This window comes from Stegostoma tigrinum, chromosome 2 (genome assembly GCF_030684315.1).
Source record: "Stegostoma tigrinum isolate sSteTig4 chromosome 2, sSteTig4.hap1, whole genome shotgun sequence".
Taxonomy (NCBI): domain Eukaryota; kingdom Metazoa; phylum Chordata; class Chondrichthyes; order Orectolobiformes; family Stegostomatidae; genus Stegostoma; species Stegostoma tigrinum.
Window position 1 is genome coordinate 162,030,977 of NC_081355.1, and position 27,555 is coordinate 162,058,531.

The 27,555-nt window shown below is 46.4% G+C and overlaps 2 protein-coding genes across 2 annotated transcripts in view; both read right to left on the reverse strand.

Annotated features, from left to right (window-relative positions):
* The window catches only part of LOC125466666 (desmoplakin-B-like), a 71,265-nt gene extending 62,385 nt beyond the window's left edge, over positions 1 to 8,880 (reverse strand). Inside the window, exons 1-3 of the mRNA XM_059641178.1 lie at positions 8,774 to 8,880; positions 5,951 to 6,009; positions 1,979 to 2,074 (exon numbers count right to left, since the gene is read on the reverse strand). Coding sequence (XP_059497161.1) covers positions 1,979 to 2,074; positions 5,951 to 6,009; positions 8,774 to 8,816 — 198 coding nt within the window. The 5' untranslated portion in view covers positions 8,817 to 8,880. The remainder of the gene's footprint in view (positions 1 to 1,978; positions 2,075 to 5,950; positions 6,010 to 8,773) is intronic.
* A 2,677-nt stretch (positions 8,881 to 11,557) lies between these two features.
* mapk15 (mitogen-activated protein kinase 15) overlaps positions 11,558 to 27,555 on the reverse strand; it is an 85,590-nt gene continuing 69,592 nt past the window's right edge. Inside the window, exons 12-14 of the mRNA XM_059640999.1 lie at positions 26,267 to 26,415; positions 25,837 to 25,992; positions 11,558 to 12,368 (exon numbers count right to left, since the gene is read on the reverse strand). Of these exons, the coding sequence (XP_059496982.1) occupies positions 12,183 to 12,368; positions 25,837 to 25,992; positions 26,267 to 26,415 (491 nt within the window). The 3' untranslated portion in view covers positions 11,558 to 12,182. The remainder of the gene's footprint in view (positions 12,369 to 25,836; positions 25,993 to 26,266; positions 26,416 to 27,555) is intronic.

Below are 27,555 nucleotides of genomic sequence, written 5' to 3' on the forward strand. Positions count from 1 at the left end.
ATAGTTCGAGTACTATAGATGGGTCAGTTTTTGTCCAGTGTGTGCAGGAGGGCTTCCTGACACAGTATGTAGATAGGCCAACAAGGGGCGAAGTCACATTAGATTTGGTACTGGGTAATGAGCCTGGACAGGTGTTAGATTTGGAAGTAGGTGAGCACTTTGGTGATAGCGATCACAATTCTGTTATGTTTACTTTAGTGATGGAAAGGGATAGGTGTGTACCACTGGGAAGAGTTATAGCTGAGGGAAAGGCAATTACGATGAGATTAGGCAAGATTTAGGGAGCATAGGATGGGGAAGGAAACTGCAGGGGATGGGCACATTAGAAATGTGGAGCTTATTCAAGGAAAAGCTCCTGTGTGTCCTAGATAAGTATGTACCTGTCAGGCAGAGGGGAAGCTGTAGAGTGCGGGAGCCGAGGTTTACGAAGGAGTGGAATCTCTGGTCAAGAGGAAGAAGAAGGCTTATGTTAGGATGAGATGTGAAGGCTCAGTTAGGGCACTTGAGGGCTACGAGGTAGCCAGGAAAGACCTAAAGAGAGAGCTCAGAAGACCCAGGAGGAGACATGAGAGGGGTCCACTGCTGTTTGTCATTTTTATAAATGGCCTGGATGAGTGCGTAGAAGAATGGGTTAGTAAATTTGCAGACGACACTAAGGTCGGTGGAGTTGTGGATAGTGACGAAGGATGTTGTAGGTTACAGAGAGACAGAGATAAGCTGCAGAGCTGGGCTGAGAGGTGGCAAATGGAGTTTAATGCAGACAAGTGTGAGGTGATGCACTTTGGTAGGAGTAACCAGAAGGCAAAGTACAGGGCTAATGGTAAGATTCTTGGTAGTGTAGATGAGCAGAGAGATCTTGGTGTCCATGTACACAGATCCTTGAAAGTTGCCAGCCAGGTTGACAGGGCTGTTAAGAAGGTATACAGTGTTTTAGCTTTTATTAATAGAGGGATCGAGTTCCGGAACCAAGAGGTTATGCTGCAGCTGTACAAAACTCTGGTGCGGCCGCACTTGGAGTATTGTGTACAGTTCTGGTCACCGCATTATAAGAAGAATGTGGAAGGTTTGGAAAGGGTGCAGAGGAGATTTACTAGGATGTTGCCTGGTATGGAGGGAAGGTCTTATGAGGAAAGGCTGAGGGACTTGAGGCTGTTTTCATTAGAGAGAAGGTTGAGAGGTGACTTAATTGAGACATATAAAGTAATCAGAGGGTTAGATACGGTGGATAGGGAGAGCCTTTTTCCTAGGATGGTGACGGTGAGCACGAGGGGGCATAGCTTTAAATTGAGGGGTTAAAGATATAGGACAGATGTCAGAGGTAATTTCTTTACTCAGAGTCGTAAGGGAATGGAACGCTTTGCCTGCAACGGTAGTAGATTCGCCAACTTTAGGTACATTTAAGTCGTCATTGGACAAGCATATGGACGTACATGGAATAGTGTAGGTTAGATGGGCTTGAGATCGGTATGACAGGTCGGCACAACATCGAGGGCCAAAGGGCCTGTACTGTGCTGTAATGTTCTATGTTCTAGGACATTAATTAAATTTATTAATGATCCAGTTATTACTCTTTACCCAGGGCTCCATCACAAAGTAGCATTCATACTCTGCTGGAAGAGTCACTCTCTGACCTGTGGGATTAATCTTGGCCAAAAGCCCCTTCACTCTGACCATTCCCCCTGTGATTCTCACCCAATCATCATTCAGCTTTTCCCCTGGGCCTCCTGCTGTGGCTCGGACGCTGCACTTCCCACAGGCAGACAGCGTCTGATAGGCCATGAGTCCTCCATCAGCAGGTCATTCATTGCCAGGGGCACCAATTACATGGAAGGATCAATCCTATTAGTCTCCCCAGGGCACTGAGGGGGAAGCAATGGGTGGGGGGGGGTCGGGGGGGGGGGGATCCTCAGTGATTCTCCAATCAATGGCCAAGCCCAAGGTGGGCCTGGCCAATCTCAGCTGGAGATGTCACACTCACCAGGAGATCGCCAGTTAATGCTTCAAGGAAGATGATGAAAAATTCTCCATCCTGTAAATCCTGCAACACATTCACCGATCTCCTTGATAATTGTCTCTGAAGAGGAGACACAAGAACTGTCACTGTGCACACAGTCCAATCCCACCAGGATGGCCCCCAACCCAGTCCAACTCCCCCCACAACTCCACCCAGACACCTCCCACCGCAACCAACTTCCCCATTCGCAATCTCTTTCACCCTCCCACCCAAATCCCTACAACCCCACCCCCACCCAGACCCCTCACACCCAGATCCCCTCAGCCCCCACCCTGACTCCTCCCATCCAGATTCCCTCATCCGCACCCCCAAACTGACCCTTCCCACCCAGATCCCCACACCCCCATCCGGACCCCTCACACCCAGAAACCCACCCCCACCCAGACCTCGCCCACCCATATCCCCTCACCACACCCCTGCCCTGACCCCTCCCTCCCAAATCTCCACACCCCACCCTGACCCCTCTCACCCAGATCTCCACACCCCCACCCTGACCCCTCCCACCCAGATCCCCACTCCCCCACCCTGACTCCTCCTACCCAGATCCCCACATCCCCGCCCTGACCCCTCCCACTCACAACCTGAACAGCCCAACCCCTCCCACCCCAAACCCTTGCACTCTGAGGGAGAGAGGGTTTATGAAAGAGATAAATGCTGGGTGGGCTGCTAAAGACAACAGTGAATGGTTTCAAACCTTCGCCCTTCTCAGTCTCCAAGGGCCCAAACACATCTTCCAGCACTTCACCTGCACTTCACTCAATCTACCCAACTCCATTCGCTGCTCACAATGTGGTCTCCTCTACACTGGGGAAACAAAGCATAGACTAGGAGGCCAGTTGACAGAACATCTACGTACTGCCTGTGAAAAAGATCCCGAGTTTCCAATTGCCTGCCACTTCAACACACCACCCTGTTAAAGAACAAGGGACAAAGAACAGTACAACACAGGAACAGGCCCTTCGGCCCTCCAGGCCTGCGCACGCACATTAGGTCATTCCATACTAAAACTGTCTTTACTTGCAGGATCTGCATCATTCTATTCCCCTCCCATTCATGTGTCCGTCCCGGTGGTTCTTAAATGCTGCGATCGTGTCTCTTCCCCCACTTCCTCTGGCAGTGTGTTCCAGGCAGACACCACCCTTTGTGTGAAGAACATGCCTCGCACATCCCTTTTAAACATCTGCCCACCCCACACCCTGAGCCTGTGTCCCTCAGTAACATACCCGCTCCACCCTGGGAAAAAGCCTCATACTTTCCACTCTATCCATGCTATTCACAATCTTATAAACTTCTACCATGTTCCCCCCTCAACCTCCCGCGTTCCAGTGAAAACAAACCCAGTCTTTCCAGCTTTTCTACTTTTTTATTCATTCACGAGATGAGGGCATTTATTACCCAGAGGGCAGTACAGAGTCAACCACATTGCTGTGGGTCTGGAGTCACATGTAGGCCAGACCAGATAAGGATGGCCACTTCCTTCCCTAAAGCACATTAGTGAACCAGATGGGTTTTTCCCCGACAATCGACAATGGGTTCATGGTCATCATTAGCTTCTTAATTCCAGATATTTTGCTGAATCCAATTTCCACCATCAGTCATGGCGGGATTCAAAACCAGGTCCCCAGAACATTATTGGCAGAAATACTGCCCCTTTCCCAATTACAAACAATTCTGGAGAAGGGTCACTGGAGTCAAAACATTAACTGTGCTTTCTCTCCAAAGGTGCTGCTAGACCTGCTGAGGTTCTCAGCAATTTCAGTTATTGTTTCAGATTTCCAGAATCCTTTGATTTTATTATCTGTCTCTTCCTGCCTTAAATATACCTGACCATATTTAACCCCGTGGGACAGAGGATTCCAAAGATACAAAACCCTCTGAGTGAAATTATTTCACCTGACCTCATTCCTCAATGACCTGTCCCGAGACTGAAAAGGGAATCACAACATCATTCACTTTGTCACAATCCTTGGGACAAACACATTAATCATCAAATCAAAGCAAAGGAGAAGGAGCTGCTGATTGGGTCACGACTTGATTCTGATCAGTTGTCTTGAGAAAGCGTTGGGGACCAGTCCCTCCCATTTGACATAAATCACTGTTAGTGCAAGTTTCTAAACAGTTGGCCGAGTTTGTGTTGAAGGGTCTCGGCCCGAAACGTCAGCTTTTGTGCTCCTGAGATGCTGCTTGGCCTGCTGTGTTCATCCAGCTCCACACTTTGTTATCTTGGCCGAGTTTGTGTGTTGGCTGGTCTCCTGTCCAAACATTTTTAGCAAGCAGGAATGAGCCAGTTTATCAGCTTGATTGATTGTGTAGCAATTAACACACTCAGGATAATTCAGCAAGTGCTGTCCAATCACCAAATCACCACAAGTGTGGGCTGGTTAGGTATAGTACCTCCTCTACCCATTACAAAGAACTGAGAACATGTGCGTTTGCTTTAATCAGCCAATCAATGGGCTGTGTGGCCTGTTGCCTGGCAATGTAGCAGCATAGTGTCCTATAATTTCTGCCTAGTTCTGGTGGGATCTGAGCTCCCCATTTCTTTAGCAAGGTGCTGATTGGATGAGCTGAAATGGAGGGCTCTGTGGAAGAGTCGCCGGACCTGAAATGTTAACTCTGTTTTCTCTTCACAGGCGCTGCCAGAGCTGCTGAGCTTTTCCAGCAACTTCTGTTTTTGTTTGTGAGCTGAAGACTGTTGTGAGGAGCCTATGGTATCATTTACAACACCATTATGCAGAATGTCATGCACTGAAGTTGTGGATCGAAACAGTAGGTCCAAAAAGTTTCTTCATGGAACATGGGTGTCATTGGCTGGTCAACATTTCTTGCCTGTCCCTAGTTGCCCCTTGAGAAGGTGGTGATGAGCTGCCTTCTCAAACCGGTGCAGTCCATGTGCTGTAAGTTGAGCCACAATGCCATTAGGGAGGGAATTCCAGGATTATGACCCAGTGACCGTGAAGGAACGGTGATACCTTTGACTGGAGTAGTTCAGAGGTTAGGAAGACTGCATTTTAGTCAGGATGGTGAGTGGCTTAGAGGGGATCTTGTCGGGGGCAGTGTTCCCATGTATCTGTAGCCCCTGTTCTTCAGATGGAAGTGGTCATGTGTTTAGAAGATGCTGTCCCATGAGTGCTCCAAGGAGGTAGACTGTTCTGATTGTGTCTTTGCTATGAGACTCTCTCTGGAGCCTGCAGAACCAGGAACAACTCCTTCTCCTCTTGAACTCCAATGATTTCTGCCAAAACATTCCCAGGCCCAAACTGTTCTGCTGTGAGCCAAGCATATTGTTGTTGGCAGCTTTCATCAGCCATAACTGATCACCACTGCAAAGGCTAATCAGCTGCTTGGTACTGACTAAATCTCCCTCATACATGCCCCTCTGGCTCCAGCTAATCTGCAGTAATCTCCCCTCACTGCTTGAACAAGCAGCTGCGTAAACACCGCTTGCACTGAGCGTTTTATAAAAAGTGCAATATTCCACATTCCTTGGTGTTTTAAAACAACCCTTTCCCATTTCAGTCCACAACGAAAGATACAGAAAATTGTAGAGAAACAGTCTTTACATAATTCTTGCTGAATAGTTTCTATTGCCCTTCCAGGTTGTGTTCCACATCATAATGACTTGCTGAAACTAATAATAATTCTTCCTGTTTCCCTTGACTCTGGTCCTTTTATTGATTTTCTTCAATCTGTGTCTCTCTGGTCACAGAACCTTCTACCCCTAGAAACTGTTCCTTTCTGTTTACTCTGTGATTTCCAACATTTCTCTCAAATCTCCTCTGAACCAGCCCACCTTTTCCAATCTTTCCACAATGACTTGTTGCTGTAGACATTCCTGTCAATCACAATGCTTTAGTAAAAGAAACTGAGCCTATGTCCCAGATTCTGTGCTTCTGGGTTCCTTTTGCTTCTGTCTCACACTCACTCTTCACTCACCTTCTCTAAGTGGTAATTAATCCACCTTTCAAAAACTTCCAGCTGCTGGGCTTCCCTGGCTGTAACAGAGGTGAGAGGTTACACACTAACACACCTGAGCAATACAACATAAGCTTCTGGATTGCATAATGCCATTCAGTGGCTGGTATGTTTGGCTTGTCTTTTTGTCTGGTGTTTCCTGAATGTCCCTAGTTGCCTCTTGAGAAGGTGGCTTTGAGTTGCCTTCTTGATGTCCATGTGCTTCAGGTGGAACCAGAACGCTCTCCCTCACAGCACTGTGGCTCGACCAGATGACAGCTCACACCATCTCCTCACAGGGCAACTAGGGACAGACAATAAACACCTGGGGCAATCGTCAGGCTCACAGCCCCATGTGAATAAATAAAAAAGACCCTGCCTTGGAAATAGATCATACTCTTCAAAACCCTGTGGTCAATCACATGGAATTCATGCCCTCTGTCACAGCATGACTGTAACTCAGCAGCAACAGCTCTAACCCAGGGAGGGGCTACTTACCAGCAATGCATGCACCCTGCAATAGGAAAGCTTGCTCTAGTGTTTCAAACTGAAGGTAAAGCGCCCTCTACACTGTCCCAATCAAACACTCCCAGGACAGGGACAGCACGAGGTTAGATACAGAATAAAGCTCCCTCTACACTGTCCCCATTAAACACTCCAAGGACAGGGACAGCACGGGGTTAGATACAGAGTTAAGCTCCCTCTACACTGTTCCCCCATCAAACACTCCCAGGACAGGGACAGCACGGGGTTAGATGCAGGGCTTCACAAGGTGTGTCTAGGTTGTTTCACCTGGAGGAAAATCTAGGACCAGAGGACATCATCTGAAAGGGAGGTTGGGGGGTCACACATTTTTTAAGACAGGAATGAGGAGGAATTTCTTGTCTCTGAGGGGAGAGAATCTGTGTAATTACTTAGCAGAGAGGACTGTGCTGGCTGGTGGATTAAATACATTAAAGCCTGAAGTAGATTTTTAATCTGTAAGGGAATCCTGGGTTCTGGGGGAAAGGTAGGAATGTGGAGTTGAGGATGATAAAATCAACCATGATCTTATTGAATGGTAGACTGGACTCAATGGGCTGTATGGCCTACATCTGCTCCTAGTTTTTCTGTTTCATTATTCTTTGAAGGGGTGACCAAACATGTGGATGAAGGTGGAGCAGTGGATGTGGTATACATGGATTTAAGTAAGGTGTTTGATAAGGAACCCCATGGTAGGCTCATGCAGAAGGTAAGGAGACATGGGATAAGGGGGACTTGTGGCAGATTGGAATCAGAATTGGCTGACCCTTAGAAGAAAAAGGGTGGTAGTGGATGGAAAATATTCAGCATGGTGCTCAGTTATGAGTGGTGTACCACAAAGATCTGTTCTGTGTCCTCTTCTACATAGAACATAGAACATTTCAGCACAGTACAGGCCCTTCAGCCCTCGATGTTGTGCCGACCTGTCATACCGATCTCAAGCCCATCTAACCTACACTGTTCCATGTACGTCCGTATGCTTATCCAATGACGACTTAAATGTACCAAAAGTTGGCGAATCTACTACCGTTGCAGGCAAAGCGTTCCATTCCCTTACTACTCTCTGAGTAAAGAAACTACCTCTGACATCTGTCCTATATCTTTCACCCCTCAGTTTAAAGCTATGCCCCCTCGTGCTCGCCGTCACCATCATATTTGTGAGTTTTGTAAATGATTTGGATGAAGGAGTGGAAGGGTGGATTAGTAAATTCACGGTTGATACGAAGGTGGTTCGAGTTGTGGACAGGGCGGAGGGCTGTTCTAGGTTACAAAGGGACATTGCTAGGATGCAGAGCTGGGCTGAGAAGTGGCAGATGGAGTTGAACCCTGAGAAGTGTGAGATGATTCATTTTGGAAGGACAAACGTGAAAGCAGAATACAGGGTTCATGGTAAGATTCTTGGCAGTGTGGAGGAGCAGAGGGATCTTGGGGTTCATGTCCACAGTTCTCTGAAAGCTGCCACCCAGGTGGATAGAGTTGTTAAGAAGGTGTATGGTGTGTTAGCTTTCATTAATAGAGGGATTGAGTTCAAGAGCTGTGAAGTTATTCTCCAGCTGTACAAAAGCCTGGTTCAGCCACATCTGGAGTATTGTGTCCAGTTCACACTCTCTCTGCAGCATGGTGTGGGTTGTGTAGCCCAGTGTGGGACTCTCTCTCTGCAACATGGTGTGGGCTTGTGTACTCCAGTGTGGGACTCTCTCTCTGCAACATGGTGTGGGCTTGTGTACTCCAGTGTGGGACACTCTCTCTGCAGCATGGTGTGGGCTGGTGTACTCCAGTGTGGCTCACTCTCTCTGCAGCATGGTGTGGGCTTGTGTAACTCAGAGCGAGACACTCTCTACAGCATGGCATGGGCTAGTATAGCCCAGAGCGAGACACTGGCGTGGGCATGCTTTAACAGCAGAGTAGGTAAAGTTGGACTCTCTTTAAGTTTTCTTTCTTATTTTACTCTGTGAATTATGTTTGAGCAACAATACACACTCTTCACCGTATTTTATGTTGAACGCATGTGATAATAAAGGACATTCATTCACTTGATTGGCACCGCATCTACAAGCTTCCACTTCCTCCCCCACCGACGCTCAGTAGCAGCAGTGTGTACTATCTACAAGATACTCTGCAGAAATTCACCAAAGATCCTCGGGCAGCATCTTCCAAAGTGTGGGCAAAGTGGGATTAGACTGTGTGGGATATTAAAGGGTGTGAGGAGTGAGGGAGGAGTGGGTGGAATATTAAACACACATTTACAACAACAGGTTCACTCTGATGGGAAAGCACGCTCACCTGTGTCTTTGTGAAGTCTCTTTGAGCTATTCTCTGGTTCCATCAGGGAGCTCTTGCCATTTCCCAAAGCAGTGCGACGGGCTGGATGTTTTCACTGTCAGCTGCTGGCTGTTGTTTTTGATTGTGTGTCAATTTCTGTCCCACCCTCTACTCCGTTTGTGTGAGCAGCTCATCCGTTCAGCTTCCACCTGTCAGACTCCACCTGCTCTACAAACAAATCCATAGACCCACATGCAAATCCCTCTGTGCAGCATATGTCAGTGTAGGATTGTAACCCTAAGCCTGCAGCATTGTATCACACAGACCTGTGCCAAGTCTGCTGCTCACGCCCTATGTCTGCTGTGGGGCTTGGGTGGAGGATTATCGCAGACAGTTTCGGCTTCAGATTGTTCTCTTAGTTCTTTGGCCATCTTGTGCTGACAATCAGTCTGCAAGGTCCTCCCATTTGGGCCAGCTCAAGTAATTTTGTAATTGATCAAGGAATATTCTGTCCTGGGAACCTGGTTGTTTAAACATATTCTAATCAACATCGCTGGTGATTTCTCCACATGATGTGGAGAAATGTTACTGGTTGAGAACTCTGGATCTGTACCCGATGGTGTTTGGAAGGATAGGGGAGGGGGTTCTGATTGAAACTTACAGAATACAGGCAGATCTGGGTACAGTGGAGATCGAAAAGATGTTTCCATTGATAGGAGAGACTGGGACCCCAGGGCACAGGCTCAAAGTGGTGGAGAAGCCCCCTAGAACTGAGATGAGGAGGAGTTTCTTCAGGCAGAGGGTGGGGAATCTGTGGATCTCACTGCTACAGAGGGCTGCATAGGCCATGTCACTGAGTGTATATAAGACAGAGATAGATAGGTTCCTGATTAGTGACGGGATCAAGGGTTACAGGAGGAAGACAGGAGAATAGATTTGAGAAACATATCAGCCATGATAAAATTGTGGATCAGACTTGATGGGCTGAATAGCCTAATTTGCTCCTGTATCTTATGGTGTTTTGGTTACAAACACATCAGACACAGTTTGATATCTGTACACCATAAAAATACTGGCAATATGGGACGGAGAGGAGACAGAGGGGAACCAAGGGGGAGAGAAATGGAGGAGACAAATAGAGGGCTGGGGGGGCAAAACTGAGAGTAAGAAACCCAAGGAGAGACAAATAAACCGCAACAGATACTAAGAAAGAAAAATTACGAGAGAGAAAATATATATAAACAAGGTGCAAGGGGAAACCATTCTGTCCCTCGAGTCTGCTCTGCCATTAAATAAAATCATGATTGATCTAATTTTAACCTCCAAACTATATTCCCTGATAACCTTTTGCCCCTAGCTTAAAAGAATCGCTCCACTTCTAACTTAAAAGTTTTGAGGACTCTACTTTCACCAAATTTTCAGGACATTTCCAGCTCATAAAGCAGTCAATCAGCCTATTGTGGCTGCACTGGTCAACAAAGATCCAACTTCACTGGAGACTGTGGGAACTGGTGAGGTCCAGACTCAAAACGTCAGCCTTCCTGCTCCTCTGATGCTGCTTGGCCTGCTTTGTTCATCCAGCTCTACACCTTGTTTTCTCCAGCTTCACGAATGCCATTTTTTTGACCCATAGCCCTGAAGATTATGGTAACGCAAGTGAATATCTAAATACTGCTTAAACGTTATGCAACTTTCTTACTCTTTTTCTGAGTCTGTTCAGGTACAATCCTTTTTATTCATTCACAGGATGAGGGACATCACTGACCAGGCAGCACTTATTGTCCATCCCTAATTGCCCTGAGGGCAGTTGAAAGGCAACCACATTGCTGTGGGTCTGGAGTCACAAGAAGGCCAGACCAGGTAAGGATGGCAGTTTCCATCCCTAAAGGACGTTTGTTTCAACCACTGATGTGAAGATTATTCACGAGGTACCCTCCTTCTCAACGTCTCCCCTCACCTGAACTGCAATGACTAGCAGGTGAAACTCATACCAACTGTCTCTTGTGGTCCTCTAATCTTATAAAACTAGAGCAGATTTATCCTTCTTTGCAATAAACAGTAATTCTCATGAAACACATAACCCAGTCAATGCTTTGTTAACCTTGCTCTAAAAAGCCAAAAATAACTGGTGGAAATTTGCACACATTCATTGAAGGCTGTAATATTTTTCATCACTTCAGGAACAGGAAGGTAATGTCCAGCAGGTAACTTCATGGAAATGTGATAATTGAGGGAGTGCCGCACTGTCGGAGAGTCAGTGCTGAGGGAGTGGGCACTGTCGGAGGGTCATTGCTGAGGGAGTGGGCACTGTCGGACAGTCAGTGCTGAGGGAGTGCCGCACTGTCGAAGGGTCAGTGCTGAGGGAGTGCCGCACTGTCGGAGGGTCGCTGAGGGAGCGCCACACTGTCGGTAGGTCAGTGCTGAGGGAGCGCCGCACTGTCGGAGGGTCAGCGCCGAGGGAGCGGGCACTGTCGGAGGGTCAGCGCCGAGGGAGCGGGCACTGTCGGAGGGTCAGTGCCGAGGGAGTGGGCACTGTCGGAGGGTCAGTGCCGAGCGAGCGGGCACTGTCGGAGGGTCAGTGCCGAGGGAGCGGGCACTGTCGGAGGGTCAGTGCCAAGGGAGCGGGCACTGTCGGAGGGTCAGTGCCAAGGGAGCGGGCACTGTCAGGTAGTCAGTGCATCCCCCAGGGTGATGCTATCAGGGCACATTGACTGGATTGGTGCAGGGTCTGTTACTCTTATAGTTCTAGTATTTTGGAAGAAAGTCTCAACATTCGAACAAAGAAGTGTACAAATTTGTGGTGTATTTTAATAATCATCTGGAAAAATCACATTAACTGTTCTAACATATCTACAGATGTTCATTTTAACAAGAGTTTTGTGGTTAATTATCAAACATTCCAGAAGCAACAAATATTTACAGAAAACGAGAATGACAAACAGTTAACCTGAAGTTCTTGAGCTGAGTCAGAAACTGGGCGAAATTGGTTGGAGAGTTAAAGGCCATGAATGAATCAAGGTGGATGTCAAGTCCACTGCATCCTGCATTCAGGCTAGTAAGGAATCCTAGTTTGAAGTCCAGGCCACAGCCACACACACAACCCCCACCCAGCTGCTCCTGCCTCCAGCTTCCCCTCCCCTGAAGGCACTTTCACAGGACTGTTCATCAGTGGAGCAAGTTACCAATTTCTCTGCGTGGCTGTTTGCATAGAGTTAATTATTCACATTAAATAGTAACTTCTCTCCTGTCAAATCCTGATGTACTCATTGTTTTGGCACTTGTGGAACATTCCCAGCTGGAAGTGTATGCCAGTAGATGCTGGACTGGATGATTCCTGACCACAGTCCTAGCTCTGTCCTGTTTAACTCCTGCGCAGGTTCCCTGTTGATGTATTCCCGCTGTGCGATCTGACCTGTGCTGTCCTGAGTAGCTATGGCTTATTTTGGATCTGGAGGTGGCGCAGGTTTTCCAGCCCAGTTTGACTAATAACCCCATAGGTCTGGCAATAACTGCCCCACGCAGCTTTTGGATTCCCTGCTGCTTCCATATTTGACATCATCTGGAACATCTTCTTATTGGGCCGGCTCTCTCGGGCTTGTGACTGTGGCCTTGGATTCTGCAAAACAGAAATACAAGAAAAATGTTCCAAGGCCAAATCTCTTCGCATAGAATTCCACAAAACACAGGCAAACCCATAATAGCACAGGCAGGAACACAAACAGCAAGACAGGCAGCACCTGTGACCAGACAGTGGCCAGACAGAAACACAGACAGAAAGAAGAGAAAGAGAAAACGAGAAAGAGAGAGAAAGAGACAGGGAACAGAGACAGGAAGAGGCCGAGTCAGAAATATGAAAGGGAGCAAGTGAGAGAGAGAGAGAGAGAGAGAGTCAAGAGACACGGAGAGGGAGGGGAAGGCAACGTGAAAGAGAGAGGGAGAGGAGAGGCAGAGACAGAGAGGGGGAACAGAAAGAGAGAGACAGATAAAAGGTCAAATAGACACAGAAACAGAGAGAGAGAGAGAGGAGGGGGAAAAGAGAGAAAGGCAAGCGAGAGACACAGGAAAGACAGTGAGAGTGACAGTGAGAGAACAAGACAAAGAGTTAGAGATGACCTATCAGTCATCAGTGCTGATCCAAACCACGTGGTCCCATCATTCCATGGAGTTAAACCCCAGAACAGCAGAATGCAAATTTACATGTAATTGTAAATATTCACTTTCAACCACATATCTAACTCCCGTGCTATACCAGAGTATAATCAAACCTTGGCAAGAAAAGCTTGTTAATTTACAACTAAGCATTTGGTTATACACATTCACAGTGAACACATGGAGACCAGGCCAGTTATATCCACATTTAATCTCCATGTGACTAAATAGGTCTTCTTGCTGCTTCAGACCCTATTCCATGAATTATTCATCGAATCTCACCTTTCAAAAACATTAATCAACCTGTTCAGACATGTCCTAACACACTGTGGGACAGGTGGGACTATATCTGCCAAAAGATGGCGATGCTACCACTGAGGTTGTAGATTTGCTGGCTGAGCCGGTGGGTTTCGTTGCAGATGTTTCGTCACCCTGCTTGGTAACATCATCAGTGTGCCTCCAGTGAAGTTTCACCAGAGGGGCACTGACAATGTTACCTCGCACGGTGATGAAACATCTATAATCAAACACACTGACTCGGCGAGCAAATCTACAATCTCATCCACGACCCAAGCTACAAATCTTCTCAAAAACTTTATATTACCACTGTGTCACAAGACAAGGAATGGATAGAGATAGAGGAAGCTGATGTGCTGAAAATTTTGTCAAACATTAAGATTGACAATTCGCCAGGCCCGGACCAGATTTGTCCTCGGCTGCTTTGGGAAGCGAGAAATGAAATTGCTTCGCCACTTGTGAAGATCTTTGCATCCTCGCTCTCCACTGGAGTCGTACCTGAGGACTGGAGAGAGGCAAATGTAATTCCTCTCTTCAAGAAAGGAAATAGGGAAATCCCCGGCAATTACAGACCAGTAAGTCTCACGTCTGTCGTCTGCAAGGTGTTAGAAAGGATTCTGAGGGATAGGATTTATGACCATCTGGAGGAGCATGGCTTGATCAAATACAGTCAACACGGCTATGTGAGGGGCAGGTCATGCCTCACAAACCTTATCGAGTTCTTTGAGGATGTGACTAGAAAAGTTGATGAGGGTCGAGCTGTGGATGTGGTGTATATGGACTTCAGTAAGGCATTTGATAAGGTTCCCCATGGTAGGCTCATTCAGAAGGTCAGGAGGAATGGGATACAGGGGAACTTAGCTGCTTGGATACAGAATTGGCTGGCCAACAGAAGACAGCGAGTGGTAGTAGAAGGAAAATATTCTGCCGGGAAGTCAGTGGTGAGTGGGGTTCCACAGGGCTCAGTCCTTGTGCCTCTACTGTTTGTAATTTTATTAATGACTTGGATGAGGGGTTTGAAGGATGGGTCAGCAAGTTTGTAGACGACACAAAGGTCGGAGGTGTCGTTGACAGTATAGAGGGCTGTTGTAGGCTGCAGCGGGACATTGACAGGATGCAGAGATGGGCTGAGAGGTGGCAGATGGAGTTCAACCTGGATAAATGCGAGGTGATGCATTTTAGAAGGTCGAATTTGAAAGCTGAGTACAGGATTAAGGATAGGATTCTTGGCAGTGTGGAGGAACAGAGGGATCTTGGTGTGCAGATACATAGATCCCTTAAAATGGCCACCCAAGTGGACAGAGATAATAAAATGTGAGGCTGGATGAACACAGCAGGCCAAGCAGCATCTCAGGAGCACAAAAGCTGACGTTTCGGGCCTAGACCCTTCATCAGAGAGGGGGATGGGGGGAGGGAACTGGAATAAATAGGGAGAGAGGGGGAGGCGGACCGAAGATGGAGAGTAAAGAAGATAGGTGGAGAGAGTGTAGGTGGGGAGGTAGGGAGGGGATAGGTCAGTCCAGTGAAGACGGACAGGTCAAGGAGGTGGGATGAGGTTAGTAGGTAGTTGGGGGTGCGGCTTGGGGTGGGAGGAAGGGATGGGTGCGAGGAAGAACCGGTTAGGGAGGCAGAGACAGGTTGGACTGGTTTTGGGATGCAGTGGGTGGGGGCGAAGAGCTGGGCTGGTTGTGTGGTGCAGTGGGGGGAGGGGACGAACTGGGCTGGTTTAGGGATGCAGTAGGAGAAGGGGAGATTTTGAAACTGGTGAAGTCCACATTGATACCATATGGCTGCAGGGTTCCCAGGCGGAATATGAGTTGCTGTTCCTGCAACCTTCGGGTGGCATCATTGTGGCACTGCAGGAGGCCCATGATGGACATGTCATCGAGAGAATGGGAGGGGGAGTGGAAATGGTTTGCGACTGGGAGGTGCAGTTGTTTGTTGCGGACTGAGCGGAGGTGTTCTGCAAAGCGGTCCCCAAGCCTCCGCTTGGTTTCCCCAATGTAGAGGTAGCCGCACCGGGTACAGTGGATGCAGTATACCACATTGGCAGATGTGCAGGTGAACCTCTGCTTAATGTGGAATGTCATCTCGGGGCCTGGGATGGGGGTGAGGGAGGAGGTGTGGGGACAAGTGTAGCATTTCCTGCGGTTGCAGGGGAAGGTGCCGGGTGTGGTGGGGTTGGAGGGCAGTGTGGAGCAAGTGGACCAAGTGGACAGGGTTGTTAAGGAAGCATATGGTGTTTTGGCTTTCATTAACAGGGGGATTGAGTTTAAGAGTCGTGAGATCTTGTTGCAGCTCTATAAAGCTTTGGTTAGACCGCACTTGGAATACTGCGTCCAGTTCTGGTCGCCGTATTATAGGAAAGATGTGGATGCTTTGGAGAGGGTTCAGAGGAGGTTTACCAGGATGCTGCCTGGGCTGGAGGGCTTATCTTATGAAGAGAGGTTGACTGAGCTTGGTCTCTTTTCATTGGAGAAAAGGAGGAGGAGAGGGGACCTAATTGAGGTATACAAGATAATGAGAGGCATAGGTAGAGTTGATAGCCAGAGACTATTTCCCAGGGCAGAAATGGCTAGCACGAGGGGTCATAGTTTTAAGCTGGTTGGTGGAAAGTATAGAGGGGATGTCAGAGGCGGGTTCTTTACACAGAGAGTTGTGAGAGCATGGAATGCGTTGCCAGCAGCAGTTGTGGAAGCAAGGTCATTGGGGTCATTTAAGAAACTGCTGGGCATGCATATGGTCACAGAAATTTGAGGGTGCATACATGAGGATCAATGGTCGGCACAACATTATGGGCTGAAGGGCCTGTTCTGTGCTGTACTGTTCTATGTTCTATGTTCTAAGACACTAACTCTTGTGTAGGGTCCAGCTGGGGCTGGGAGCGGAAAGAACATAAGAACATAGTAAATAGGAGCAAGAGTGGGCCATCCGGTCCATCAGCCTGCTCCGCCATTCAGTAAGATCATGGCTGATCTTTTCATAACCTCAGCACCACTTACCCACTTGCACACCATAACCCTTATTCCTTTACTGTCCAAAAATCTACCTACCTTTTCCTTAAAAACATTCAACGAGATAGCCTCCACTGCTTCACCGGGTAGGGAATTCCACAGATTCACAACACTTTGGGTGAAGAAATTTATCTTCGACTTGGTCCTAAATCTGCACCCTCATTCTGAGGCTATCTCCCCAGTTCTTGTCTCATACGCGAGGAGAAATAACTTCTTCACTTCCATCTTATTGGTTCTTTTCATAATTTTATATGTTTCTATAAGATCCTCCCTCATTCTTCTAAATTCCAATGAGTATAGAACATAGAACATAGAACATTAGAGAATCAGAGAGGGTATCACAGCTACAGAAGCTTCCATTGTCGAGGAAGATCTGCCTACTGAGTCAGTATGGGTGGAAATTAGGAGCAGCAAGGGAGTAGTCACCTCGTTAGGGGTTTACTACAGGCCCCCCAATAGCAGCAGGGAGATTGTAGAAAGCATAGGTCGACAGATTTTGGAAAAGTGTGGACGCAGTAGGGTTGTTGTAATGGGTGACTTTAACTTTCCTAATATTGATTGGAACCTCCTTCGAGCAGAAGATTTGAATGGAGCTGTTTTTGTAAGGTGTGTTCAGGAGGGTTTCCTAACGCAGTACGTTGACAGGCCGACGAGGGGAGAGGCCATTCTAGACTTGGTGCTCGGAAACGAGCCGGGGCAGGTATCAGATCTTGTGGTGGGAGAGCATTTTGGTGATAGTGACCATAACACTGTCTCATTCTACATAGCTATGGAGAAGGAGAGGATTAGGCAGAATGGGAGGATATTTAATTGGGGAAGAGGAAACTATGATGCGATTAGACACGAGTTAGGAAGCATGGACTGGGAGCAGTTGTTCCATGGTAAGGGAACTATAGACATGTGGAGATGGTTTAAGGAACAGTTGTTGGGAGTGATGAGTAAATATGTCCCTCTGAGACAGGCAAGACGGGGTAAGATAAAGGAACCTTGGATGACGAGAGCGGTGGAGCTTCTAGTGAAAAGTAAGAAGGTAGCTTACATAAGGTGGAGGAAGCTAGGGTCAAGTTCAGCTAGAGAGGATTACATGCAGGCAAGGAAGGAGCTCAAAAATGGTCTGAGGAGAGCCAGGAGGGGGCACGAGAAAGGCTTGGCAGAAGGAATCCGGGAAAACACAAAGGCATTTTACACTTACGTGAGGAATAAGAGAATGGTCAAAGAAAGAGTAGGGCCGATCAGGGATAGCATAGGGAACTTGTGTGTGGAGCCTGAGGAGGTAGGGGAAGCCCTAAATGAGTTTTTTGCTTCTGTCTTTACGAAAGAAACGACCTGTGTAGTGAATGAAACCTTTGAAGAGCAGGTGTGCATGCTGGAATGGATAGAGATAGAGGAAGCTGATGTACTGAAAATTTTGTCAAACATTAAGATTGACAAGTCGCCAGGCCCGGATCAGATTTGTCCTCGGCTGCTTTGGGAAGCGAGAAATGCAATTGCTTCGCCACTTGCGAAGATCTTTGCATCCTCGCTCTCCACTGGAGTCGTACCTGAGGACTGGAGAGAGGCAAATGTAATTCCTCTCTTCAAGAAAGGAAATAGGGAAATCCCCGGCAATTATAGACCGGTAAGTCTCACGTCTGTCGTCTGCAAGGTGTTAGAAAGGATTCTGAGGGATAAGATTTATGACCATTTGGAAGAGCATGGCTTGATCAAATACAGTCAACACGGCTTTGTGAGGGGTAGGTCATGCCTTACAAACCTTATCGAGTTTTTTGAGGATGTGACTAGTAAGGTTGATGAGGGTCGAGCTGTGGATGTGGTGTATATGGACTTCAGTAAGGCATTTGATAAGGTTCCCCATGGAAGGCTCATTCAGAAGGTCAGGAGGAATGGGATACAGGGGAACTTAGCTGCTTGGATACAGAATTGGCTGGCCAACAGAAGACAGCGAATGGTAGTAGAAGGAAAATATTCTGCCGGGAAGTCAGTGGTGAGTGGGGTTCCACAGGGCTCTGTCCTTGGGCCTCTACTGTTTGTAATTTTTATTAATGACTTGGACGAGGGAATTGAAGGATGGGTCAGCAAGTTTGCAGACGACACAAAGGTCGGAGGTGTCGTTGACAGTGTAGAGGGCTGTTGTAGGCTGCAGCGGGACATTGACAGGATGCAGAGATGGGCTGAGAGGTGGCAGATGGAGTTCAACCTGGATAAATGCGAGGTGATGCATTTTGGAAGGTCGAATTTGAAAGCTGAGTACAGGATTAAGGATAGGATTCTTGGCAGCGTGGAGGAACAGAGGGATATTGGTGTGCAGATACATAGATCCCTTAAAATGGCCACCCAAGTGGACAGGGTTGTTAAGAAAGCATATGGTGTTTTGGCTTTCATTAACAGGGGGATTGAGTTTAAGAGTCGTGAGATCTTGTTGCAGCTCTATAAAACTTTGGTTAGACCGCACTTGGAATACTGCGTCCAGTTCTGGGCGCCCTATTATAGGAAAGATGTGGATGCTTTGGAGAGGGTTCAGAGGAGGTTTACCAGGATGCTGCCTGGACTGGAGGGCTTATCTTATGAAGAGAGGTTGACTGAGCTCGGCCTCTTTTCATTGGAGAAAAGGAGGAGGAGAGGGGACCTAATTGAGGTATACAAGATAATGAGAGGCATAGATAGAGTCGATAGCCAGAGACTATTTCCCAGGGCAGAAATGGCTAGCACGAGGGGTCATAGTTTTAAGCTGGTTGGTGGAAAGTATAGAGGGGATGTCAGAGGCAGGTTCTTTACGCAGAGAGTTGTGAGAGCATGGAATGCGTTGCCAGCAGCAGTTGTGGAAGCAAGGTCATTGGGGTCATTTAAGAGACTGCTGGACATGCATATGGTCACAGAAATTTGAGGGTGCATCCATGAGGATCAATGGTCGGCACAACATTGTGGGCTGAAGGGCCTGTTCTGTGCTGTACTGTTCTATGTTCTATCTATGTTCTATTACAGCACAGTACAGACCCTTTGGCCCTCGATGTTGTGCCGACGTGTCATACCGATCTCAAGCCCATCTAACCTACACTATTCCATGTACGTCCATATGCTTATCCAATGACGACTTAAATGTACCTAAAATTGGCGAATCTACTACCATTGCAGGCAAAGCGTTCCATTCCCTTACTACTCTCCGAGTAAAGAAACTACCTCTGACATCTGTCCTATATCTTTCACCCCTCAATTTAAAGCTATGCCCCCTCGTGCTTGCCGTCACCATCCTTGGAAAAAGGCTCTCCCTATCCACCCTATCTAACCCTCTGATTATTTTATATGTTTCAATTCAGTCACCTCTCAACCTTCTTCTCTCTAACGAAAACAGCCTCAAATCGCTCAGCCTTTCCTCGTAAGACCTTCCCTCCATACCAGGAACCATCCTAGTAAATCTCCTCTGCACCCTTTCCAAAGCTTCCATATCCTTCTTATAATGCGGTGACCAGAACTGTATGCAATACTCCAAGTGCGGCCGCACCAGAGTTTTCTACAGCTTCACCATAACCTCTTGGTTCCGGAACTCGATCCCTCTATTAATAAAAGTTAAAACACTGTATGCCTTCTTAACAGCCCTGTCAACCTGGGTGGCAACTTTCAAGGATAAATGTACATGGACACCGAGATGTCTCTGCTCATCTACACTACCAAGAATCTTACCATTAGCCCTGTACTTTGCCTTCTGGTTACTCCTACCAAAGTGCATCTCCTCACACTTGTCTGCATTAAACTCCATTTGCCACCTCCCAGCCCAGCTCTGCAGCTTATCTATGTCTATCTGCAACCTACAGCATCCTTCATCACTATCCAAAACTCCACCGACCTTAGTGTCGTCTGCAAATTTACTAACCCATCCTTCTACGCCCTTATCCAGGTCATTTATAAAAATGACAAACAGCAGTGGACCCAACACCGACCCTTGTGGTACACCACTAGTAACTGGACTCCAGGATGAACATTTCCCATCAACCACCACCCTCTGTCTTCTTTCAGCAAGCCAATTTCCGATCCAAACTGCTATATTTCCCACAATTCCATTCCTCCGCATTTTGTACAATAGCCTATTGTGGGGAACCTTATCGAACGCCTTGCTGAAATCCATGTACACCACATCAACCGGTTTACTCTCATCTCCCTGTTTGGTCACCTTCTCAAAGAACTCAGTAAGGTTTGTGAGGCACGACCTACCCTTCACAAAACCGTGCTGACTATCCCTAATCAATTTATTCTTTTCTAGATGATTATAAATCCGATCCTTCATAAATCCTTTTCCAACACTTTACCGACAACTGAGGTAAGGCTCACTGGTCTATAATTACCAGGGTTGTCTCTACTCCCCTTCTTGAACAGGGGAACCACATTTGCTATCCTCCAGTCATCTGGCACTATTCCTGTAGACAACGACGTGTTAAAGATCAATGCCAAAGGCTCGGCAATCTCCTCCCTGGCTTCCCAGAGGATCCTAGGATAAATCCCATCCAGCCCAGGGGACTTATCTATCTTCACCCTCTGAAGGATTTCTAATACCTCTTCCTTGTGAACCTCAATCCCACCTAGTCAAGTAGCCTGTATCTCAGTATTCTCCTCGACAACATTGTCGTTTTCTAGAGTGAATACTGTTGAAAAATATTCATTTAGTGCTTCCCCTATCTCTGACTCCACACACAACTTACCACTACTATCCTTGATTGGCCCTAATCTTACTTTCGTCATTCTTTTATTCCTTATATACCTATAGAAAGCCTTAGGGTTTACCCTGATCCTATCCGCCAACAAATTCTCATGTCTCCTCCTGGCTCTTCTGAGCTCTCTCTTTAGGTCTTTCCTGGCTACCTCGTAGCCCTCAAGTGCCCTAACTGAGCCTTCACATCTCATCCTAACATAAGCCTTCTTCTTCCTCTTGACCAGAGATTCCACCTCCTTCGTAAACCACGGCTCCCGCACTCTACAGCTTCCTCCCTGCCTGACAGGTACATGCTTATCTAGGACACACAGGAGCTTTTCCTTGAATAAGCTCCACATTTCTAATGTGCCCATCCCCTGCAGTTTCCTTCCCCATCCTATGCTCCCTAAATCTTGCCTAATCTCATCGTAATTGCCTTTCCCCCAGCTATAACTCTTGCCCAGTGGTATACACCTATCCCTTTCCATCACTAAAGTAAACATAACAGAATTGTGATCGCTAGCATCAAAGTGCTCACCTACTTCCAAATCTAACACCTGGCCAGGCTCATTACCTAGTACCGAATTTAATGTGGCTTCGCCCCTTGTTGGCCTATCTACATACTGTGTCAGGAAGCCCTCCTGCACACACTGGACAAAAACTGACCCATCTATATTACTCGAACTGTAGTGTTCTCAGTCAATATTTGGAAAGTTGAAGTCCCTCATGACAACTACCCTGTCTCTCTCACTCCTATCGAGAATCATCTTTGCTATCCTTTCCTCTACATCTCTGGAAGTATTTGGAGGCCTATAGAAAACTCCCAACAGGGTGACCTCTCTTTTCCTGTTTCTAACCTCAGCCCATACTACCTCAGTTGAAAGTCCCCAAACATCCTTTCTGCAACTGTAATACTGTCCTTGACCAACAATGCCACACCTCTGCCCGTTTTACCATCTTCTCTGTTCTTACTGAAACATCTAAATCCCGGAACCTGCAACAACCATTCCTGTCCCTGCTCTATCCATGTCTCCGAAATGGCCACAACATTGAAATCCCAGGTACTAACCCATGCTGCAAGTTCACCCACCTTATTCCAGACGCTCCTGGCATTGAAGTAGACACACTTAAAAGCCCTAGTCTACTCAATCTCTCCTCATACGTCAACCCCCTGTTAATTCCAAAATCAATCTAGTGAACCTCCTCTGCACCCTCTCCAGTGCCATTACATCCTTTCCCAAGTCAAGAGACCAAAACTGTATACAACACATCAGGTGTGGCTTCACCAGCTCCCTATACAGCTGCAGTATAGCCTCCCTGTTTTCAAATCCATCTCTCTAGCAATGAAGGACAATATTCCATTTGCCTTCTTAATTACCTGCTGCACCTGCAAACCAGCTTCTAGTGATTCATGCACAAGGACGCCTAGGTCCCTCTGCACAGCAGCGCACTGCAATTTTTCACCATTTAAATAATGGCCCATTTTCCTCTTATTCCTACCAAAATGGATGACCTCACATTTACCAACATTTTACTCCATCTGCCAGACCTTTGCCAACTCACTTTACCTATCAATATCCCTCTGCAGACTTTCAGTGTCTTCTACACACTTTGCTCTATCACTCATCTTAATGACATCTGCAAACTTTGACACAGTATACTTGGTCCCCAATTCTAAATCATTTCTAATAGATGTACCTCAAATGTACCTCCTGAATTTGCACTTTTGTTTTACAGTTTTCTTCTTTAGAGCTAAGATATAACAGATAGCAACAATTGCACACATATTATTACGAAAGATCTTTGATTTTATATACATTGATATAATTTAGAAAGTTTGGAGTTTAAAATAGTGGCAAATGTGCTTCATCACTTTTCTGAAGGGTTTCAAAAACTTAATATCCAGGTCAGACTGCCCTTCCCAAATAGTAAACTGATCAGTATGCGTCAGAGAGCAGACTACCTGGTGTATTAGTGGAAGACTGTTTTAACTGTGGTGATTTAAGGCAGAGAGCATCAACATTGAGGGCCATTAACTTACTGTGGTTCACAAGAGTCATGGATCAATCTCAGTTTAGGAAATCTAAGGAAAATCCTTTGGAAAAGGATTCAGACAAAGAAACCTCACTGGGGAAGTTTAGTTTGTGTAATGTCTAGACCTGGCATGCTGCGTAGAAAGCTGCAGATTATTATAAAATGAGAAAGTCTATGCTCTCAGTTGTGTCTATGCTCATGTGTCAAGAATTTACACTTCAGGAGAAAAGTCTTGCAGAATGAGAGCCACTATAAAGTGATGGCATTGGGGAATTGATTGAAACTTTGTTTCACTGGGTGTTTTAAGACTTTTTCTTAACTACATTCTATATTTAGATTAATGCTTTTGAGAAAATGGTAATAAACTGCCTTCTTGAACTGCTGCACTCAATGTGCTATGAGTTGGCCCACAATGCCCTAAGGGAGAGAATTTCAGGATATTGACCCATTGACAGTGGGAAATATTCTATCACACTCCTGAGTTGTGCCTTGCTAATGGTGGACAGGCTTTGGGGAGGTAGGAGGTGAGTTCCTCGCCTCTGAACTGCTCGTCACCACTCAATAAAATGAAGGAATGCACCAGCCTGCTCAAGAAAGCCCTGTTGCCTGCCTAAGGTCTCAGTCCACAAACAGGATGTGACAGCAGTGACACTGAGGGGTTTTCTCCGCCGGGCTGGAGAATCTGAAACATGGGGCACAGAGGTTGTAGACGTGCTCACCGAGCCGGTGTGTTTAATTGCAGATGTTTCATCACCCTGCTCAGTAACATTGTCAGTGCGCCACCGGTGAAGCATTGGTGTTCTGTCCTGCTTGTTATTTATATGCCTCGGTTCGCTGGGGTGGTTGGTATTCCTTCCAGTTCTGTTTATTTAGTGGTTTGTATATGAGTCCAGTTCAATGCGTTTGTCACCTGAAGAATGACTGAGGCTCTGAAAGCTTATGTTGTCAAATAAACCTGTTGGACAATAACCTGCTATTATGTGATTTCTGACTTTGTTGACAGAGTTGACACCTGTTGACAAAGGTAGGTGAAGACCGACCATAAAACAATCCATGAATCACAGAAGGTTGGTCTGCAGGTACAAGTAATTAGGAAGGCAAATGGAATTTTGTCCTTCATTGCTAAAGGGATTGAGTTAAAAGCAGAGAGGTATGTTGCAGCTGTACCAGGTGCTGGTGAGGCCACACCTGGAGTACTGTGTGCGGTTTTCATCTCCTTACTTGCGGAAGGATGTACTGGCACTGGAGGGGGTGCAGAGGAGGTTCACTAGGTTGATTCCGGAGTTGAGGGGGTGGCTTATGAGGAGAGACTGAGTAGATTAGGATTATATTAATTGGAATTCAGAAGACTGAGGGGGGATCTTATATAAACATATAAAATTATGAAGGGAATAGATAAGATAGAAGTAGAGAGGATGTTCTCACTGGCAGGTGAAGCTAGGACAAGAGAGCAGAGCCTCAAGATTAGAGGGAGCAGATTTAGGACCGAATTGAGAAGAAACTTCTTCACTCAGAGGGTTGTTAATCTGTGGAATTCCTTCCCAGTGAAGTAGTTGATGCTACTTCAGTGAACGTTTTTAAAGCTAAGGTAGATTTTTTTTGAATAATAGAAGAATTAAGGAGAATGAGGCTAAATGGATCTGAGTCCACGAAAAAATCAGCCATGATCTTACTGAGTGGTGGAGTGGGCTCGAAGGGCCGAACGGCCTACTCTGGCTCCTCGTTCTCATGTTCTTATTTCCCAGTTGGAATGTCAGGCTTCCAGGAATTCCTTGGCGTGTCTCTGTTTGGCTCATACTACTACAGATGCGTTGTCCCAGTTGAATTTGTGTCAATGTTTATTTGTGTGCACTGAGACCAGGGAGAACTGGTCGTATCTCTTGGTGATTAGTTCGTGTTTGTGTATCCTTATTGTCAGTTTTCTTCCAGTTTGGCCTGTGTAATGTTTCTCTCAGTCCTTGCCTGGTATTGTGTACATTACATTAGTTTTATTGGTTGTGGGCATGGGATCCTTTACATTTGTCAGTCGCTGTCACAGGGTGCTTATTGGTTTGAGGGCTACTCTGATACCAAGGAGACTGAGTAGTCTTGTGATCATCTCTGATATGTCCCTGATGTACAGCAGGGTGACTAGTGCATCTGGCCTTGTTGTGTCTTCTTGTGGCTTGTCCAAATCTCATTGGTCTCAATATACATGGACAAAGAAGGACACAAATTTGACTGGGACAACACATCCATAATAGCATGATATGCCAGGGAATTCTTGGAAACCTGGCATTCCAACTGGAACTCCATCAACAAACACACCGAACTGGACTCGGTATACAAACCACTGAAAGGCAGAACCAGAAGCAGTACCAACCACCCCAGCAAACTGAGGCATATAAATAACAAGTGGGACAGAACACCAACGCTTCTCTGGAGGTGCACTGATGATGGTACCGAACAGGGTGGCAAAAATCTGCAATTAAACACACCAGCTCAGCGAGCACCTCTACAACCCCATCCACAGCCAGGGCTGCAAGTCTTCTCAAAAACTTTAAACATGGGGACTGCCCCAGGGTAGAGGGGCAGGTCATTGAGGAATGAGGTGAGAAGAAATTACTTTAATCAGACGGTTGTGAATATTTGGAATTCTCCATCCCAGACGGTTGTGGGATGTCTACTGTTGAATATATTTAAGACTGGGAGAGACAGAATTTTAGTGACTTGGGAAACTGAGGACATGGGGAGTGAGCAGGAAGTGGAATTGATGCCCCAAATTAGCCATGATCCTACTGAATGGCAGAGCAGGCTTGACTGGTTGAATGGTCTACTCCAGCGCCTATTTCCTGTGATTGGTCCTGAGCAGCAAGAGCACTGTGAATCAGTGGGGTTGATCCATAATTGCCGTGCCCACTGACACTCACCAATGGAGCACAGGATACAGTCATTCCCAGACCTCGATGCCCAGCTTCCTTCCTGGTCAGGATGTTGTTGATAGCTGTCCGGTGATAGTGGGAAGCTGGGCGGCTTCTGCCAACAGGAGCTGACTTGATGCCATGAGGTTCTGAGTTGGGAAGGCCCTGCGGAGACAAGCATAACAGAAACAGAATTCAGTACAAGAGGTATCCAAAATCATAGTGTTAAATATTTATTTTCTAATCAACCTGTTCAGAGATGCTATGACACACCTCCAGAGCTGGTGGGACTTGAACACAGGTTGCCTGGCTCAGAGGTAGGGACACTGCTGGTTAAACATACTAAGACAGAGTACAGTGCAGATGGATAGGGAATGAGATCGGAGGAGGAAATGGAGAGTGGTGGGGGAATGGAAAAAGGTGAGATATGATTACTCACGGGTGTGATGAGCTGAGCATCTACACTCTGCTGTTGTGTGCTGCACAATTCCTGCGCATCTGGATTTTCATTTACTCTGTTTACTGGATATCCATGGGTCTGATGGAATACTGTGGGAATGCAGAGCTGTTTCTTCTTAGTCACATCGCCTGTAGACAGTGAGATAAAGCCAGTGAAATTGCAACACAGGAGGCAACGGCCTAGTGGTATTATTTGCTGAACTGTCAACCCAGGGACACAGATAATGTTCTGTGGACCCGGATTCAAATCCTGCCACAGCAGATGGTGGAATCTGAATTCAATAAATATCTGGAATTAAGGGTCTAATGATGACCATTGTCAATTGTTAGGAAAAACATATCTCATTCACTAATGTCCTTTAAGGAAGGAAACTGCCATCTTTACCTGGTCTGGTTTACATGTGACTCCAGACCTACTGCAATGTGATTGACTCTTAGCTTCCCTCTGGGCAAATAGGGATGGACAATAAGTGCTGGCCTCGCCAGCGATGCCCTCATCTCATGAAGGAATAAAAAAAATACATTGAGAAGAGTACTCGCAGGTCTTAACATTGAAAGTGTTTTACAAATTAGATATGGGCCAAAGTAATTGATAAAAAGGCGGAAATATTTGGATGAACATTTGAAATACCACAGCACTCAAGAATAAGGGACAAGTGCAAGAAATTGAGATTTTAGTGGTAATTATCGGTAAAGACACAATCGGCTGAAGGGCCTTTTCTGTGCTGGATGAATATATGAATCTAAATATAAAGAGTAAAGTAGCTAGGAATAGAAAAAACAAATTGTGCAAGGTTTTACAAGTATATCAAAAGCAAGAGAAAAGCTAAAGTAAACTTAAAAGCAGAAATAGGCAAGATTTTGGGAATGAAGATATTGCAGACACATTGAACAGTGCTGGGAAAATTGATGGGATTGAAGGCCAATAAATCCCTACGGCCTGCTTCTCTACATCCCAGAGTACTTAAGGAAGTAACTTTAGAAACAGTGGAAGCACTGATGGTCATCTCCCAGGATTCTGTAGACTCTGGAATGGAACCTGCAGATTGGAGGGTGGCTAATGCCACTCCAATATTCAAAAAAAGAGACAGAGAGAAAACAGGGAATTATCGGCCAGTGAACCTAGCATCGATAGTGGGGAAAATTCTCAAATCCATTGTCAAAGATTTTATATCAGAGCATTTAGAAAACAGTGACAGGATCAGACAGAGTCATCATGGATTTATAAAGGGGCAATCATGCTTGACAAATCTGTTGGAATTTTATGAA